The sequence below is a fragment of the Eumetopias jubatus genome, unplaced genomic scaffold, assembly GCF_037043125.1.
Source record: "Eumetopias jubatus isolate StellerSeaLion01/CBP00866 unplaced genomic scaffold, mEumJub1_p1.0 scaffold_2, whole genome shotgun sequence".
Taxonomy (NCBI): domain Eukaryota; kingdom Metazoa; phylum Chordata; class Mammalia; order Carnivora; family Otariidae; genus Eumetopias; species Eumetopias jubatus.
This window is the reverse complement of record NW_028274808.1, coordinates 54,237,947-54,256,264: the sequence shown is the minus strand read 5'-3', so window position 1 is coordinate 54,256,264 and position 18,318 is coordinate 54,237,947. Positions and strand designations below refer to the sequence as shown.

The 18,318-nt window shown below is 36.8% G+C and overlaps 1 protein-coding gene and 1 pseudogene across 2 annotated transcripts in view; one reads left to right on the top strand and one right to left on the bottom strand.

The window, feature by feature from the left end:
* Positions 1–18,318, bottom strand: part of GLRA3 (glycine receptor alpha 3) — a 179,155-nt gene that overhangs the window by 22,570 nt on the left and 138,267 nt on the right. For both annotated transcript variants that reach the window (XM_028114367.2, XM_028114368.2), the window contains exon 7: positions 13,856–14,070. In XM_028114367.2, coding sequence (XP_027970168.1) covers positions 13,856–14,070 — 215 coding nt within the window. The remainder of the gene's footprint in view (positions 1–13,855; positions 14,071–18,318) is intronic.
* On the top strand, positions 5,025–6,917 carry LOC114217501 (EF-hand calcium-binding domain-containing protein 7 pseudogene; annotated as a pseudogene).

Here is an 18,318-nt window from a genome sequence, read left to right as displayed (position 1 = left end):
ACAAGATGACTGCTGGATAGCACCACTTGAATGTCCCACTTTCAGTTAACTATTCTACTCCACAATCCCTAAGTGCTTTCTATTCAAAAACTTTGGTTAAGGTGATACAAAAATGAGTATGATCTTGAAGATTTCAAAGTGAAATATCTATACTGATGTTTTAACAAACTGTGTCTAAGCAAACACCAAATAATTCATCTTATTATTGACCTTGCTCCACTGCACTGACACGATCCATTTATGTACCTTTCTCTTTTTAGGCTAGTATATCCCATGAGTTGAGACAAAGTCCAAGTCTTACCCATCTTGATATTTCTAGGACCTAGACTGTTTGTCCTACTATGTGCTCTCAGGTCATGTTGAATTGATTGCGTCACGTGGAACGACTTCAAATCACTGGCCTTTTACTGTTAGAGAAATAATTATAATAATTAACATGTCAGGAAATGCTCTTGGTAGTATCCATGGAACTACTGAGTCTTCTTAGTAGTTGTCTAAAAGTAACACTTTTAATTCTCACAATCACTGAAGAAACTATCCCCATTTTAAAGATGAGATTTAGGCACAATAAAATAACTTGCTTAAGTAAAATAACTTGTCACATAGCTACTGTTATGGACTGAAAATGTCCTTCCAAAATTCAGATGTTGGAATCTAACCCCCAAGGGGATGGTGTTAGGAGGTGGGACCTTTGGAAGATGATCAGATTGTGAGGGTAGAGTCCTCATGAATGATGTTAGCGCCCTTGGAGAAAGGGTCCCAGAGAACTCCTTTGCCCCTCTACCATGAGGAGGATCACCATCTATGAACCAGACACTGAATCTGCCAGTGTCTTGACCCTGGACTTCTCAGGTTCCAGCATTGTGAGAATAAATGCCTGTGGTCTTTAAGTCACCTATTCTATGGTCTTCCGTTACAGGAGCCTGAAGCAATTAAGACAGCTACCAAGTTGCGAAGTTAGATTTGAATATAACTCATCTGGCTCCAAAGCCCATAAATTTAACTATTACTTTTTGTCCTCTGCATCTTAATATTCCAGGCTCTTTAACTTTTATTTAATAGTTAAGACTAAAATCAGTATGCAGAATACATATCACAAGGTCCTCTTTATTTGCTGGTTCTGATCCCAAAATCTGGCAAACAACTTCCTAGAAGGTAATGTAGAAAAGGAGATAGGAGCATTGTATTTACCACATAAAAACAAACTAGTTGCTCTGAGGAAGCAAAACTAGATGAGGGAAACATTTTATCCTCTGAAATGCAATGAAAGTCCCCTTGACAACACTCTTACATTAATTATAATGAAGTGTTTTCGTGAGCTGGGAAAACCACTGCCTACTTGCCGTGTGATAATCTAAGAAGACATCGGCTTGATGAATTATGAGTTGAGTATGCAGAGCTAGGTTATGGCAAGGCCTTGTTTTTTTCATTCTAAAAATGTTTCATAATGTAGGGAGAGGAATATAAGCATCATTATGTTCTATAGACTTCTTATGCCATTTTTTCCAGAAAAAATATGCATTCATTCTACCTTTAATGTTATCATTAGAAAATAGAGACAGTCTGCTTTTTGTGTCCCAATTATATATATATATATATATATAAATATACATATTTATATATACATATATTCCAAATGTAGATATGTACGTATATATATATATATATACGTACATATATATATTCCAAATATATAATGAATATATATATATATATATGGATTTTGTCATTATCAGTCATCCTGATGATAAAGACCAGAATCAAATTATCTTGACTCTAGGAAGCAATCATGTTCTGGGAGCTCATCTAAGCATGAATTTCTGTACATCAACCTTTCCAATGATGCAAGGAAGTGGGCACCAGGAGGATTCAAGCTAGGATAGGATACAGTAACCAACAGTCCCGAAATCTCACTGGCTTGAAACAAAGAACAGTAAAGGACACCGCATGTCCACTTTGAGTTAAATGGTGACCCTTGTCACTGTCATTCTAGCTGACCTCAGCCGACAGGGCGATCACTATCTGGAACATTGGCAGCAGCAACAGTCGTGGAAAACTGGGCCCTGATGGGTCTCATGTTGGCTAACAAATACTTGAGGCTAGCAGTGGCTCAGGGCACCGTGCTCAAAACTCCTGAGCCAGCACTACTCACAGCCCACCCCTATCATGGAACGATGAGGCGCAAACTTACCCTGTGCCTGGGAGGAAGAGAAAGCCAGCATGAGTGGCAGAGGGAGTAGGGGTGGGAAGTTTCCCACTATTTTTATTTTTGAAACAGAAACACGATTCCTAGAGGCACAGGATTGCGGACAGTGTGGATTATGATCTGATCACTGTTTATGGTATCTTCCTAGAAAACTATGGCAGCTTTGTTGAAGAGCAAAACTCGCTGATTTAAAAAAAAAAAAAAAGCTGTTAATTAATTAAAGTGTGGCATAGAAGTGCAAACCTCCCTTGATCTTCAGCCAAAAATTTCTTCAAACCTTAGTGTCAGGTCAAATTTCAATACGATCAATTGTAAAGGTGTATAAACAATAGAGTCCAGGTAGCATTCTGAAGCACAAACTTAATCTAAGAGAGATAATAGAGTGAAGGCAGGCAGGCTGCAAGCCAAACGTAGGCATGGCAATGAGTTTGCTTGTGCTACATCGTATAGAATTCACCTCACCAGTTAACCATAATGCTCATCTCCACCCCTTAATAACTACACCAGAACTCTTTGTGGTGTAATTTATTTGTGCCTATGGCCTCTGAAGCCATTTGATTTTGCGTTCTCTAATTCAGAGGAAGAGATGAGTTGCATTTATCTCAGACAACTCTTCATAAATACATTTACTTTTATGTTAGCTTTCGGTAGGATTATTAAGTAGCAACAATTTCAGAATACATTCCTTTACAAGTACCCTGGGTGAGTTGTATTACAAACATGGCACCAAATGGTATAGTCAAGAAGTCTGGCAAGGTACATGCCTTTACCTTACCCTGCATAAATGTGGTTAAAAGAATTGCCTCCTGAGACTGATAATGCCCCAGACTAAAGCTCATAGATGACAATGCATTAGTGGGTAAATATTTATTAGATTATAACCCAGACTACTTATTTATGGTAAACTATACTTATTAAATTATAAATTATAACCCAGACTACTGTTAGTCAATAGTTTATAGAAATAGATTTTTAAAATGCATTTACAAGGAGCACAACTTAAGAATAAGAAGTAGATTCAACCAGAACCAGGAGTTGGCATCACAAAATCTCATATAAACCTACATGTTGGCGCTCCAGGGAAGTAAAGGAAGGTAGATTTTCCAGGAACGACTTGAAAGTGAATATTTTATCAATTCTTTTCTCAATCTAAATTTGCTTTTTATTTGAGAAAGGGGCATAGCAAAACATCACAGAGTATTGCTTTTGATTAGCTAAAATAGCCCTTCAACCAGGATGAATTTTCTCCCTTTAATGACAGTCAATCCTGATGGATACTCCCAGTTCCTTAGAAATGTCAAGGAAACTGTGAGGAGCAGTTCTGGCTGTGGAATGGACAAATGACTCAAGCATTCAACTAGATGCTTTTCTTCTGAGATACGCTGGAAGATTTCCTGCTTGTGTTACGGCTTCCTCCCCGCCCCCCCCACCCCCCCGGGGATTTAATTTCAGATCACAATGACTATTCCTTAATCTTGGTTTTGTAAAATCCAGATTGTAGTATATTTAATCCTGCATTTCTCCCTAGTGTAAAAACTGTATGAGAACTTTGTGTTTTGTAATTTGTCTAGGAAAAAATATTAGTCGCAAAATCATTTTAAGCTTCCTTCCAGACCTAAAGTGAGAGAGAGACAAGGAAAAGAATAAGCAATGTTTTAAAAACAGGTGTTAAAGAAGAAAGAAGTGGCTGTTGAAAAAGTGAAAGAAACTGTCTGGAGGCCTGCCTTCCTGGAACACTAGGCAGCAGATCACACAGTACAAGGTTCTGTGAGTTGGACAATTATCCCGGAGGGCTGCTCACAACAGTGGAGTCCTTCTGCTGTCGCATTCATACTGATTATGATCCTCATAACCCTTAGTGAATGAATGATGCTTCGAACACAATATTTATTTTCCACATAAAAGCTTTTATTTTAAGAGATGAAATCGTAAGAGAACAGAGCTGCAGCCTTCCTAAGTAATGGACTTGGCCGATCCCTCCAGTCACCGGATGAGAAAAGTGCAACCAAAAAGGCTAAGGGATTTTGAAAGATCATCTTGTTATCTCTGACTTCTGCTTCAATTCTGGGAGTTTTACCATTGTCTCTTCTATAGGACAAGGCTCTGATGTTTACCGTTTATATGAAACTATGAAATCTAGATATTGCTGCAAATACTTCTTAGGTGCATACTATTAGTTACTGGGCTTTCTTACTATATAATTTTTTTTTAACTGCTCCGTTAGGGTTGAATTCTGTGACTTTTCTCTCCTACGCATTTTTGTACCGGAGGCTTTGCATGTCTATAACATCATCTTTATTTTAACCATATACCTACCTATTCCCTTTATCTCTGAGGTCAAGACCTTCATTGACAACTTCAAACAGGAATTACAAAGACAGAGAAAGCTTGTTAGTTGCTTAAGGACACTGATGTTGGGACGGCGCTCCTTATTCCATGGGTGAGGGGGAGTTTTCCATCCATTTTTAATTTGTTGGGAGGGTTTGTGGTATGATTCTAGGATATATGTGAACACAGTAAAGGGAGTTTCAGACATTATTTAGGTAAAATTGTTTCAAAGTAGCATATACTTGTTTTGTTTTTAAATTTAGTTTGATGCCAAAACCATTGTATTACATCCTATTTTTTTTACATTAAATTTTGTCATTTGATTATATGCTTTTTCCTAATTGTGCCATCAGATTTAAGAATTTGTGCAGTGGCGGCAGTTGCCATGGTAATTAAAGGAAAGGCCGAGGTCGTTTGGGCTGCAGTGACAGGATCACAGAATCCGTGGAGAGAATTGGCTGCGCTTCCTCGCGTGTGAGCTGGAATTAAAATGGCCATCAGTCCAGGAAGAGATGCAACTTTCTCCAGTCAGAAGTCAGCGCTTTCAGAGAGTCCTCGAACAAAGAAATTTCCACTAACTGAAGAAGAGATATTTTATATGAATTGTAGAGCTGCCTACTTAACTGTTTTTAAAAGCAGCTTAGAAAACATTATTTCTAAAGAACAACTTTACTTGGCTCTACAGCACGCAGGAAGAAATCCATCCCAAAAGACCATTAATAAGTATTGGACTCCTCAAACTGCCAAACTGAATTTTGATGATTTTTGCATAATTTTAAGAAAGGAAAAAACTACTTCAAAAGCAGAACTACTAAAATCATTTAAGCAATTAGATGTAAATGACGATGGCTCTATTTTACACACTGACCTTTATAAACTTCTAACAAAGAGAGGTGAGAAGATGACTCGAGAAGTAAATGCCGTAATAAGTTTGGCAGATGTAAATGCTGATGGCAAATTTGACTACATCAAGTTTTGTAAATTATATATGACAACCATTGAGCAATGTCTCAAAACTACTGTAGAAAAACTGGAGGTTGACAGTAAACTGAGGCATCAACAGTTTGGAAGCCACCCTGAAGGATCCCCTGAAAGGGACCCATTATCAGTACCAAAACCATCACCTAGAATCCTAAGAAAAACTGATCAGGAAACATTCTCAAATAAAGGTGATACCAGGAATTCTTTACTGGCAACAAATCGAGAGTTCAAAACATCTGTTTCTTTCACAATTACCATGGGTGCTTAATAGTAACCGAAACTCAAAGTTAACTGAGCCAAACTCAATAAAGGAGTGGCAATGTGTACAATCAAAAGGTTGCTTTTTCTTAGAAGAAGATGGTGAAATCATTAGTCATCAATATAGGATGCAAATAGCTCAGAGATCCATGGTTTATCTAACAATTAAACCATTAAACCTGAGTCAAGTTGAAGAAAAACCATCCCCTTGGTTATCAGTTGATATTGCCTTGTATATTCTTAAGGAAAATGAGAGTCAAGCAAATCTACAACTCATGTGTTTTACTGAACTACGAAATAGAGAAATGTTTGGGTGGACCGGTGAAGTAGGACCTGGGATTTACTGGTTAATTCCTTCCACAACTGGCTGTAGGCTGAGGAAAGAAATAAAACCAGTAACTGAAGAGGCCCAACTTGTGTATAGAGATGGAACAGGGGAATTTTCTTTTTTTTTACAAAGGAATTTAGGTCAACTTTGTCAGGTATATTTGAAGTAATCGATTTAGATGGAAATGGTCTTCTAAGCCTTGAAGAATATAATTTTTTTGAATTGAGAACAAGTGGTGAGAAATGTAATGAAGATGCTTGGGCTGTCTGCCGTGACAATTTTGATACAAAGAAGAATGAACTAACAAGACAGGGTTTTATGGATCTGAATCTAATGGAAGCCAATGATCGAGAAGGAGATCCTCGTGACCTTTGGGTAACTCTGCACTCAATGGGCTATAATAAAACTCTGGAATTGACAGAGTCATGCCCATTTATCATCGATATCTATGCAGACAAATGCAAGCCAAGAATTAAAGCTGTCCATACGGAGGCATGCAGTGGGCAACTTGAGAAGGCTATTTGTAAATCTGTCCTTAACAAAGGCGATGCCAGGGTAATGGATGGCTATGAAAATATAACTGTATATACGTATAAGCGTGACACTTGGATAACATCAGTTATTGAAAACAAGTCAGATAATAAAGTGATTATTCACATCAACAATGAGCTAAGTTAAAACTGCATAAACAACAGAGGACTCAACATATTTGCAGTAGAAGTGGCACCAAAATCCACAATGGTTTGTCAACATGTAATGCCTCTGAATGAACGACAAGAATGGATATATTATTGTGTGTATTCCCTTATATCTTAAATATTGTTTTCTACTTGAGGCTGTCAAACTAAGAATTCTTTCAGGTTTAGTCTGTTATTTGTTGATAAACTAAATGCTAATCAATTTAAGTGATGTACATAAACAATAATCTATTTAATTTGTATGTGTTTACATTTTATACCCATGTTATATACTTTATTATTAAAATATAAATAATATAATAACGTTAAAAAAAAGAATTTGTGCAGTGGCTGTGCCTCTATGTCACCTTCAAAGGACATGCTTGATAACTGTTAATTTTCAGCTTAGTGAGATCTAGTAAGCTTAATAAATGTAGGTTCTAACATTAAATGTAGAACCAGAGATATCTATCAATTTCTACCCTTCTTATTATAGGACTTACCTTATGTTTAGGAATTACCTGTTTACAGATAATAGATAAACTCTAATAAAATTAGATGACATTCACATGCATTATAGTCTGCGATTTTTAATAAAAAATGGAATGAATAAATGATTCTTTCATTTTCTATACTTTTTTCTTTTTCTCTCTGTTTCCTAAGTGAATATAATATGAAACCAAATTATTAGTATATTCAATACATTTTTAAAAAATTAAATATATCGCTCATATCAAATATGGTATTATAAGTGAAATATGATTATGAAAATTCTGTCACATTCAGAAAGTAAAAATGAACATACTTGCACCATATTTGTACTGAATGTAACTGAAGTAACTTTAGTTAACTGTATTTTGAATAAATATTAGAATGCTGCCTTTAAATGGCGAGGACCAAAACATTACTGACAGTAATAGTTCTTGCTATATTAATATGATTACTATGCAGCCCCCTCCCCTCATTTATATTACTTGTTTGTTTGTTTTTTGAGGATGAGAACTAATTAGAGAAGAACACAATAGTCAGTATAGATCTTCCAGTTTTCTTCACATTCCTGTCTTTTCAATGTAATCTCACATATAGATCTTTGTGTGCCCACACAACCATGGTATCCAAATAAAAATATATTCGTTCAATTGATATTTTCTAACATTTGCAATCACTTCTATAATTGATGTCTTTAGGAAGAGTAAAAACTTAATAAAAAAACTATCTTTGTTATGTCCTCTAAAACCAATGTTTTCATTATACTGTAAGGTAGACACATACAACACTTAATTTTTTTTCATTAATCTGGTGATTTTCAGGGGGAAGAGTATGGTTCTATACAAGAGTAACTCAATTGAGGTTTTACCTTCTTTTAGAAAGATACGAAAAAAATGACATTTTTGCTGAAGTTTGGACTAAGTACTAAGTAAATATTTAAAAGTTCTTATCTTTAAATATCTGCATGGTATTTACTCATGTACTGATTTAGTTACATGAGGAGAGAAATATGTAAAAGATCTTTTGTTCTTTCAAAAATCTACTCGATGGGTTTCCCAGACAAACTGAACGGGGGAAAAAAGTTAAAAGAAATTATTAAAGATAAACAGCTTTTCGTGCAGAATTTGAGATATTCATAGGCTACAGGCTTCTGAGCTTCTGTGAAATATTTAATTGATTATCCACATTTGAAATTTCAAGTGTTTCTTATTTTCTAACATTTAGCAGCTCTGCTCCAAATGAGATGGCCATAGTGGTGGGGGCAGAGTAGGAGACATTCACATAGGACTTTCCAGGAATCCCTCCATCTTTCCTCTCTCCATTCCTTCTTCTTCTCTTGTTTTCTTGAGTTTTTACTAATATGACAAAGTCTGGTCTAGGAACAGAGACAGGAAGTTTTAACAAATCATTGTCCCTGAGGTAGATAAGATTATTTGTTGATGGTCCTTTGTTTCTCCTTTCCACTCCAAAGCTACCCTGTGAGTGGAGTACACTCCCCCCACCCCCTTGGCTTTGGGTTTGGCTGTAAGACTTGGGAAGACTTAGAAAATAACCAAAGTGACTGTGTGCCAATTCTGAGCAAAAGCATTGCATGCTTCTGTTTGCCTTCCTATTTTCCTGCACTCCTCCATGAAAAGAGTATGCTACTGTACCTACAGTTCCACAGTGGGAGACACGGAGAACAGATGTGCTCCTACTCCACAGCCTAGATCTAAGCCCGTCCAAATCAGCCAGTCTCAGACAAACCTGGAAGAGTCAGGCAACTCACAGGTCTGCGAGCAAAAATAAATGTGGTAAACCATTGAGACTTGGGATTATTTGCTATGCAGAATAAGTACAACCTAACTATGCTGAAACAATCCTGGGCCCCGAGACTCTATTGTGTTAAGACCTAGGGTTTGGGGGCACCTGGGTGGCTCAGTCCACTAAGCACCTGACTCTTGGTTGCAGCTCAGGTCATGATCGCAGGGTTGTAAGATTGAGACCCACATCGGGCTCCGTGCTCAGCATGGCGTCTGCTTGTCCCCCTGCCTCTGCTCCCCTTCCCACCCCACCCCCGGCCCCCAGCTCAGGCGCACACCTGCTCTTTCTCTCAAATAAATCAGTCAATCAGTCAATCAACCAATCAATCTTAACAACAACAAGAAAAAGAGCTAGGGTTTGGATGACCTTGGAATCTAGAGATTCTCTGGCCCCTGCCAAGCTTGTGTCTGGGTGTGGGGGGGGGGTGTGCACACACATATGTCTGTGTAATATATTATGTTCTAAGATCTCTGGTATGACAATAGATTTGAAACTCATTTTTAAAAGACTAAACTAGTGTGCACATGGTGATATTTGTGTACTTCAGCAGATGATATGAAACAAAAAACATGTAAAAAGCTGGACCTTAAAAAACAAAAAGCTGCACCTTAGCTGATCCCTGTGAAAGAGAACGAACAGAGTAGGTCTCCAATAAGAAATAACTGCTCTTTGGGAAAGGAAAGGAAAAGTATATATCATAATGCTGCATAACTGAGATCTTCCCAGAGTTCCTTAGTGTGGAGCCTTGCTAGAACCCATAGCTTTCAAATTAAAATTACATTTTATTCCTTCTACTGATTTTCAGTATTCTGACCCATTTCTATACTTAATAAAAAATATAATTCAATGTCAAGATTTTTAACTAGGTATTAGTATAAATCAAATGTATAGTCAAAAATTATTAAATGACTATTATTATCCTCTCTTTCACCCCTGATTAAACCTAAGTCTCCCAGGGAGGATTGCTTTTCCATATCTAAAAAAAATAAAAATAAAAATCACAGAATGTTGAGATCTCAAGAGTTTGAGAGTAAAGGTTTAAAGTGAATGGGTCTTGCCTTTAATTCAACTGTCTAACCTATTCTGTGGGGGCGGGGGGTGGTGGTGTGGGAGATGGCTGTGGGAAAAGGAAGGAGAGAGAAGACTTTGAATATTCAGGTCCATTTCCAACTGGAGGAGGAGGGCCAACCACAGATAACATCTTCTTTTCCCTTCTTTCTCGGCTTTCTTTCGTTCTCAGAAAAACCATCTCTGTTCTGCTTCCTTATCCATCTATAGTTTTACTCCCTGAAATCTGAGGCCTGAGTGTCCCCTGTCAGAACTTTGGAAGTTTTGACTTTTTTTTTTTAAGATTTTATTTATTTATTTGACAGAGAGACAAAGAGAGCACAAGTAGGCAGAGCGGCAGACAGAGGGAGAGGGAGAAGCAGGCTCTCGCTGGCAGGGAGCCCGATGCAGGGTTCGATCCCAGGACCCTGGGCTCGTAACCTAAGCCGAAGGCAGCCACTTAAGCGACTGAGCCACCCAGGCGCCCCAGGTTCTGACTTTTTGACAATCCCATGTGGCTGTCTTATAAACATCTCAAAGTTAACATGTTCAACCATAGGTTAGTTACCTCCCCCAATCTTCCTCATTAATTAACTATTACCACTACTTGCCCGGTTACCTGAATGCTGCCATCGACTCCTGCTTTTCTCTTACTCCTCAAGGTCCAGTTCATGAGCAAATCCTGTCTTTTTCACTTCCAAATGCATTTTCTTTAAAACACCCACCTCTTTCTAAATCCATCTCCTACTCTCCACCTTTACTGCTACGAATCTAGCCAGACCATCATCTGCTCTAGACTACAATAGTTTGCTTGGCAGTTTCTATGCTTCCACATCTCCCCCACCCACCTTCTATCTGATCTTCAAATAAAAGTCAGAATGATTACTCTTCTCATTAAAATCCTTCCCAAATCCACTCAAAATAAACCTGATCTTTATCAAGGTTTATAAAAACCCTCCACTGACATGGCTCCATGATCATCACCATTTTTTCTCGCTCATTCTTCTCCAAGCACAGTGTTAGGGGGTGTCTCTAACATTATACAACTTAGAAAAATTGCTGGCAATAGAATGTCTTGTCACCCCCTTCTGGTCACCTAATGCAGGCACCACAGAAACACCAAATAGCTCCATATTCCAAAAAATGAATCAAGGAATCTTCTTGCTTTGGGCCATTACATGCTTGATTTATTATGACACTGTAGAGGACAATGCAACAAGAAATATCAGAGAGGAATCTGAGCTCTGTAGTTCTCAAGGTGCTGGCTAAGGTATATCCTTTGAGATTGTCTACCTTGAGTCTTACTTGACTGATTTCCAAACCCCTTTGTATCCTGCAGGAGATGTATTGGCACACAGCCTAGACAAAATACTAAGCAATTATATTAAATTAATGCTTTATTGTTTCTTCCTTCTCTGTCTGATAATCCTCTATTGGTTTCTTGAATTTAATTTTGTTTTCCTACTTCTTAGATTTTGTCAGTAAGAGAATGGTGGATATTTCAGGGGCAAGACTTTTAGGCATCCAAGGGTTCCTTTGTGAGGTTGAGAATATATCAGGTCTTAAGGTGTGTGATTTAGCCATCTGTTCCCAAAGGCAAGTGTGGGTCCTCGCCTCTTGCCTTTCTAGCCCTCCCAAATCACAGAATCAGAATTGCATTTTTTAAGAGATTTTCTACCTTTTGGAATTATCCTTTCCAATAAATTAATTCTTGTTGTTTATCCTGGGTCTTCAGTGTCCACCTTCCCGAATTCTAACGTAGGTAGCTGAACATGCTCAACCTCCCATTACCTAACTAACACAAAACCTGACTCGGATGATTAGGCATCTGCCTCTGGCTCAGGTCATGATCTCCAGGTCCTGGGATCGAGTCCCACATTGGTCTCCCAGCTCAGTGCGGAGTTTACTTCTCCCTCTCTCTCTGCCTCTCCCCCTGCTTATGATGTCTCTGTCTCTGTCTCTCTCTCTTTCTCTCTCTCTCAAATGAATAAATAAAAAATCTTTAAAAAAAACCTAAAATGATATTGTCACTCTCTCTTAAGATACTATTTTGTTAATCAGTTATTTTTGTGGGTCGGAAATAAATCTCTTATCACATTTCCAGAGGTCATTGTCTCTACGATCTGAGAGATGTAGAGGTTTTGTGGGCATTTATGTATATAATTGAGCTCATGGTTGAAAATTTATTCCTTCCCTGAGATCACAGTGAAATTAAAGATTTTTAAAAATTTTTTCCTATGTCTTAAGAAAATGATTTTCTTTCCTTTAAAAAACAAAAACAAAAACTTGTGTCTTCATCTTGTTTTTGTTTTTTTTCTTTTAATTTGTTGCTTTCTTTATTTCTGCTTCCTCTACTTTGACCTCCATGCTCTCCCAATTCTGCCTTAATGTTTGTATTCAAATGTCTTTATACTGTGTCTCATAGGAGCTGTAGCTTTCCGAAATGGAGCATTTTGTTCTCTTCTTTTGTTGACAACTTACAGAAGAATGAGCTTTCATTTCTGTTTAGCATTTGAGGAAAATCAATGAGTAAACTGGCAATTTCCTTTACAAATTGACTATGGGACTTCAACTATTACTGAGAGTCCTTGAGACATTTATACATATATAAATAGGCATTGAGACTTATTAGTTTAATCTTATAAGCAGATCTGTAATTTTCACTTGAACAATATTTTATAAAACACTAGTTGATATGGATCATTTTGAAAATTCAATTAAGTATTAATAAAAGTAGACCTTATTTTGTAAGACAGCCATTAAATTTTATCTAGGCAGTGTGAGCATCGTTAAAGATCAAGTCTTCCTATTTGAAGTAACTTTTTTAGGGATAAAATGTCCTGCCATCAACTTTTATTTATTTAGGTATTTTAATCTAATAAATTGGATCATACAATGCAATTCATGGTAAGAGTTAGGGAAGCCATGATAATAGATTTATAATTTGCTTGGCATTACAGGTAGATAGCATCAAATGCACAAGAAAAGTTAATATAATTTTACTATATCTACATCATTATAATGAAAGTAGTAGTGAAGTTTGTTGGAAGCTAGACAGGATTACTTAATTTGGATAGTAGAAATTTTTTTTAGAAGTCATTTAGGAGAGGAAAATAATTTTCTATTGCTATTTGCTAAATGGATTAAAAGAGTTTCCTATGTTTTATTTCAGCATATGTTGTAAAAAGAAATATCGGGGCTTTTTACAAACCTCAGAGGAGAACAGTTTATTTTAATTCTGGCAGATCCGCATGGACTAAAATCATGATATTAGATAACTTTTCCTTTTTATTGACCTATGGCAACTTAAAAGCCAAAAGGGGGAAGAAAAACAAACACAAAAATAATAAGTGCTATATACAGTACTATGGACACCCTCATACAATACTTGTGGGAGTGTAACTGCTGTAAATTTCTCTGGAGGGATATTTGGCAGTACATATCAATACATGCAGCCATCAGTGTAGTGACTCCAGTTCTAAGAATTGATACTAAGGAAAAAATGAAAAATATATGTAAAGCTATACACACACACATATATATTCATGAATATAAATAACATTCATCATATAAATGTTCGTTACTGTGTTAGTCCTAATAGTAAGTATATTACTATAGTGCATCCATACAATATGACAAAAGTTGATAATTACATATATGTGAATTTTCTCTGTAAAAATATTATATATCTATAAATATTTTTGCAAATATATGTGCATGTCCCTTTAGTGCACTTACCTTTGGTAAGGAAGCTCGTGATCCTGAGCTCTGTGTGGTCATAGTCAGCACAGTAGTTATTCCCAAGGCTACCCTTGCTGGTGCAGCATCCATATTGATCCAGAATGAAACCCAGGATAGAATAACGATCAGGAGACTGGGAATGTACATCTGGATCAGGTAGTATCCCATTTGTCGTTCAAGATGGAATCGCACTTCTATACACGTAAATTTTCCTAATTGGTTGTAAAATAAATGCAGCAATTGGTAAAAATAGGTCTTTGTGATGACATCAATTGTCACATTTTTCCCCCCATATTTTGTTCTAAAATTTTCCATTACAATGTAAAGGGATCCTAAATCACATATGCAAAATGGTTTCTGAAAAATATTTTTCCTATTTTTCTGCTGGCATCTGGAAGCAACACGAGAGTACGCTTTCCAGGAAATAGTATGTCATCTTATTACTTCACATTTGGGGACGCCTGGGTGGCTCAGTCGGTTAAGGCTCTGCCTTCAGCTCAGGTCATGATCCCAGGGGCCTGGGATCGAGCCCCGCATTGGGCTCCCTGCTCGGCGGGGAGTCTGCTTCTCCCTCTCCCACTCCCCCTGCTTGTGTTCCCTCTCTCTCTCTTTCTCTTTCTGACAAATAAATAAATTAAAACAAAAATTTATTACTTCACATTTGGTTAGCATTTCATACTTTGAAAGTACTCAAAGATATATCATTTCACTTGATTCCAGCAACTGTTTCTGAGACAGACAGGAGAAATGCCTATCTACTATATAAAGACCTTCCTTACTCATTGATTCTGTCCGGTACTTTTTAGCACTTATTGAGAGCCTGGTGTTATTTGTTTCAGAGGCCTTTACATTTGCTTTAAAGTAAGTGCTAAAGGATAAATTCAACTGAAGATGAATAATTCCTTAAACGTAATTTATGTAAGTTAATTTATGCATTAATAATTTGGAAACTATTAATGCAGAAAAGAGCAAAATATGTTATTCTCTATCAATAAATTTGAACATAATTTAAAAACGCACTTACTAATAAAAAACCTGAGATATATGTGTTCTATATATTCATGCCCTGTGTCTCTATTATGGTAAGTAATTAATAGAGGAATAAATTATGTCTTAATTAACCATTTTGTTGATATCTCTGCTTATCCTCTGGTTATACTCCCTACTACCATGACCATGGTATTTCTCCTTAAAATAATTGTTTATCTGAACAACCAAAATCTTGGTTTTATTCTCTCCTTATTCTAACTATGTTAGGAAAAATAAGGTCAGTGAATTAACATGCTGATCTTTTTTTTAGGTGACATTCTCTGATCCAATTGTGAAAGAGAATCAAAGAGCACATCCAGGAAACTTGCTACTGTATTTTTAGATAGGTTTCAGTGCAAAACTTCCAGACTTGTGGCTTGAGCCACCTGCTACTGTGATTCATGGGCACAGTCACTGGATAAAGGGATGGATGAGATTCCAGGGTTTAAAATTCCTAACAAAGTTTCAGAAACTCTGGGAAAGTTGGATTCTACTCTTAAGTGTTTAGGGATCAGAAACATACATGCAAGCTATCTATGATCCTTTTATCAATTTATCAACTACATACAGAATGCCTAAAAATTCTTAAAATATATGAATATACTTTAGATTTTTAAGATTCTATTAAAATACAAAATTTTTTAAATAATGAAATGAAATAGGGCAAGAATAACTGAACTATTTTCATGATATCACTGTTAAACTATCCAAGTAATCTCAGGCACCTGTGTTGGGGTTAATATAGAGCATGAAATCATTCCTAATACCTGGCTTGCTAAAAGGTAACACGGAGGCCACTGAGGGCAAGGGAAGGTTTTGGAGAAGGGCGTAGGCCTTTGGAATGCCAAGGCCTGCGTGACCACTCTGCCATAGGAATGTAGTGGGGAGTGGCTTTTCCTGAAGCTTTCTTAGACCAAACAGCCGCCCTGTGATCTAAGAGATGTATGCATTGTCCCTTAGGCTATGTTTAGCAGAACTTGTTGAACACGCAGATTAGCATATCGTATCTTTCCCGTCAACAGATCTTCCTAGTTCCAGTAAGACCCCTTGTCACACTTTACATGCTTGAGAAACGGTGATAAAGATTTATGATTATCCTGAAGGACCAATAAAAGTGGGAGCAAAGAAGAGCAAAGGGTCTTTGTCTCTGAACGTTGACCCCCCCTTGCCTTCTCCTCTCTTTCACAGAAAAGTCTGGAGTAATCTTTCATCCATCGGTCCAGGGATTGCTGGCTATTCCCAGCACACCTGGGTGGCACAGTCGGTTGAGCATCCAAGTCTTGGTTTCAGCTCAGGTCATGCCCTCAGGGTCATGGGATTAAGCCCCCCTCCATCAGGTTCTGCACTCAGAGTGGAGTCTGCTTAAGAGTCTCACTGCCTCTCGCTCTACCCCTACACCCCCTCCAACCTCCCGCTGTAGCTGGCTCATGGGCATGTGTGTGTGTGCTCTCTCTCATATAAATAAATACGTAAATCTTCAAAAAAATAAAAAAATAAATTATCCAAGCAATCTCATGATGAAATTAGTAATAATTACTAACCTTTTGGGTACTTTGACTACATTCTGTAAGGTTCATGCAATTCTCAAAAAAAAAAAATTCTTCTTGTGCCTTATAAAGAGTGTTTTCATAACTATCACTGGGAGGAAAAATAATGATATTTTGTATATATATTTATATACATAAATATATAGCATATGTGTATGTGTGGCTCTAGAGAGAAAAATGAGCAAGTGACACAAGTTCTGACATGGTAACACAGGTACAACAAGACTGGAACTTCTTCAAGCACGTTTATATTTTAACTGTCATTTTACTTTATTTTAATTTATTTAATTATATATTTTACTTTTCAGACTTAAAGTTTATTTCTTTCAGGTGATTCACAATTTATTTTGATTTATTGATTCATATTCTAGTTACAAATTTAAAAAATCTGCATTCTAGTCTCAATTCTCCTTCAAAAAAAAAAAATACCAGAGACAATATAAACCATATTACAATTCACTGATAAAAGGACAAATAATCCAATAGGAAAATGGGGACCAGATGACAATTTTATAGCATTCGAGCTACTTATTTTTGGTTGTCCACGATTTGCAATTAAAAGTATCCTGGCTGTGGGGCGCCTGGGTGGCTCTGTTGGTCAAGCTTCGGACTCTCGGTTTTGGCTCAGGTCATGATCTCAGGGTCATGAGATCCAGCCCCAAGTCCAGTCCCAGCTCAGCACAGAGTCTCCTTGAGATTCTCTCCCTCTCTTTCCCTGTCCCTCCCCCCCCACCCCCACCCCCGCTTGTGTGCTCTCTTTCTCTGTGCCTCTCCCTAAAATAAATAAATAAAACCTTTAAGAAAGAAGTATCCTGGCTCAGATGGATGATGCAAAAAAGAAAGGAGAATCAAATTATTAAAATCAGGTATGAAAGAGGGGACATTACTATTTGGAGAAGTTAAAGGATAATAAAGAAGTATTATGAATAACTGTATACCAACAAGTGGAATGTCTTAGATGAAATGGACAAATATATAGAATGACACATATTACTGAAACTCATTCAAGAAGAAATAGAAAATCTGAATAGACTTATAAAAAGTAAAGAGGTTAAATTAGTAATCTTAAAACTTCGCACGAGGGAAAACTTCGCACGAGGGAAAACCTCTGTTAAACATCTAAAGAAGAATTAATAACAATCCATCTTCTAAAATCTTCCAGGAACTAGACAGCAAGGAATAATTCCTAACTCATTCAATTAGCTCAGTATTACCCTGATAGTAAAACCAGACAAAGACATCACAGGAAAAAAAGTATATAGACAATGTCTCTTGTGAATATAAACGTAAAATCCCCAGAAAAATACTAGCAAACTGAATCCAGCAACATATGGAAAGAGTTATACATCATAACCAACCAGAATTTATCATGGAATGCAAGCCAGTTTGGCTTAATGTAATACAAGTCAATGTAACACACTATATAAATAGAGCAAAAACAAAAATTATATGATCATCTCAATAGAAGTAAAACTGTCAAAAATCCAATAGTCTTTCATTACAAACACACTCAACAAACTAGAAACAGAAGATAATTTGATAAAGGGCATTTATGAAGAACTTATAGCTGATACCATACTTAATGGTGAAAAGCTGAATGCTCTCTTACTAAATTCTGGAACAAGGCAAGAATGTTTTCTCTTGCCACATCCATTAAACATTGTACTGAGAGGTTCCAGCCAGGATAATTAGGGCAACAATTAAGGAAAAGGTATTTAGATTGAGAAGGAAGTAGCCAAACTATCTCTATAAGGAGAAGATATTACCTTGCATAAAGAAAATCCTAGAGAATTCACTAAAAATCTAGTTGAACTGCTGGGTTCAGCAAAGTTATAGGATACACTATCGGTATACAAAAATCAACCGTGTTTCTATACACTAGCA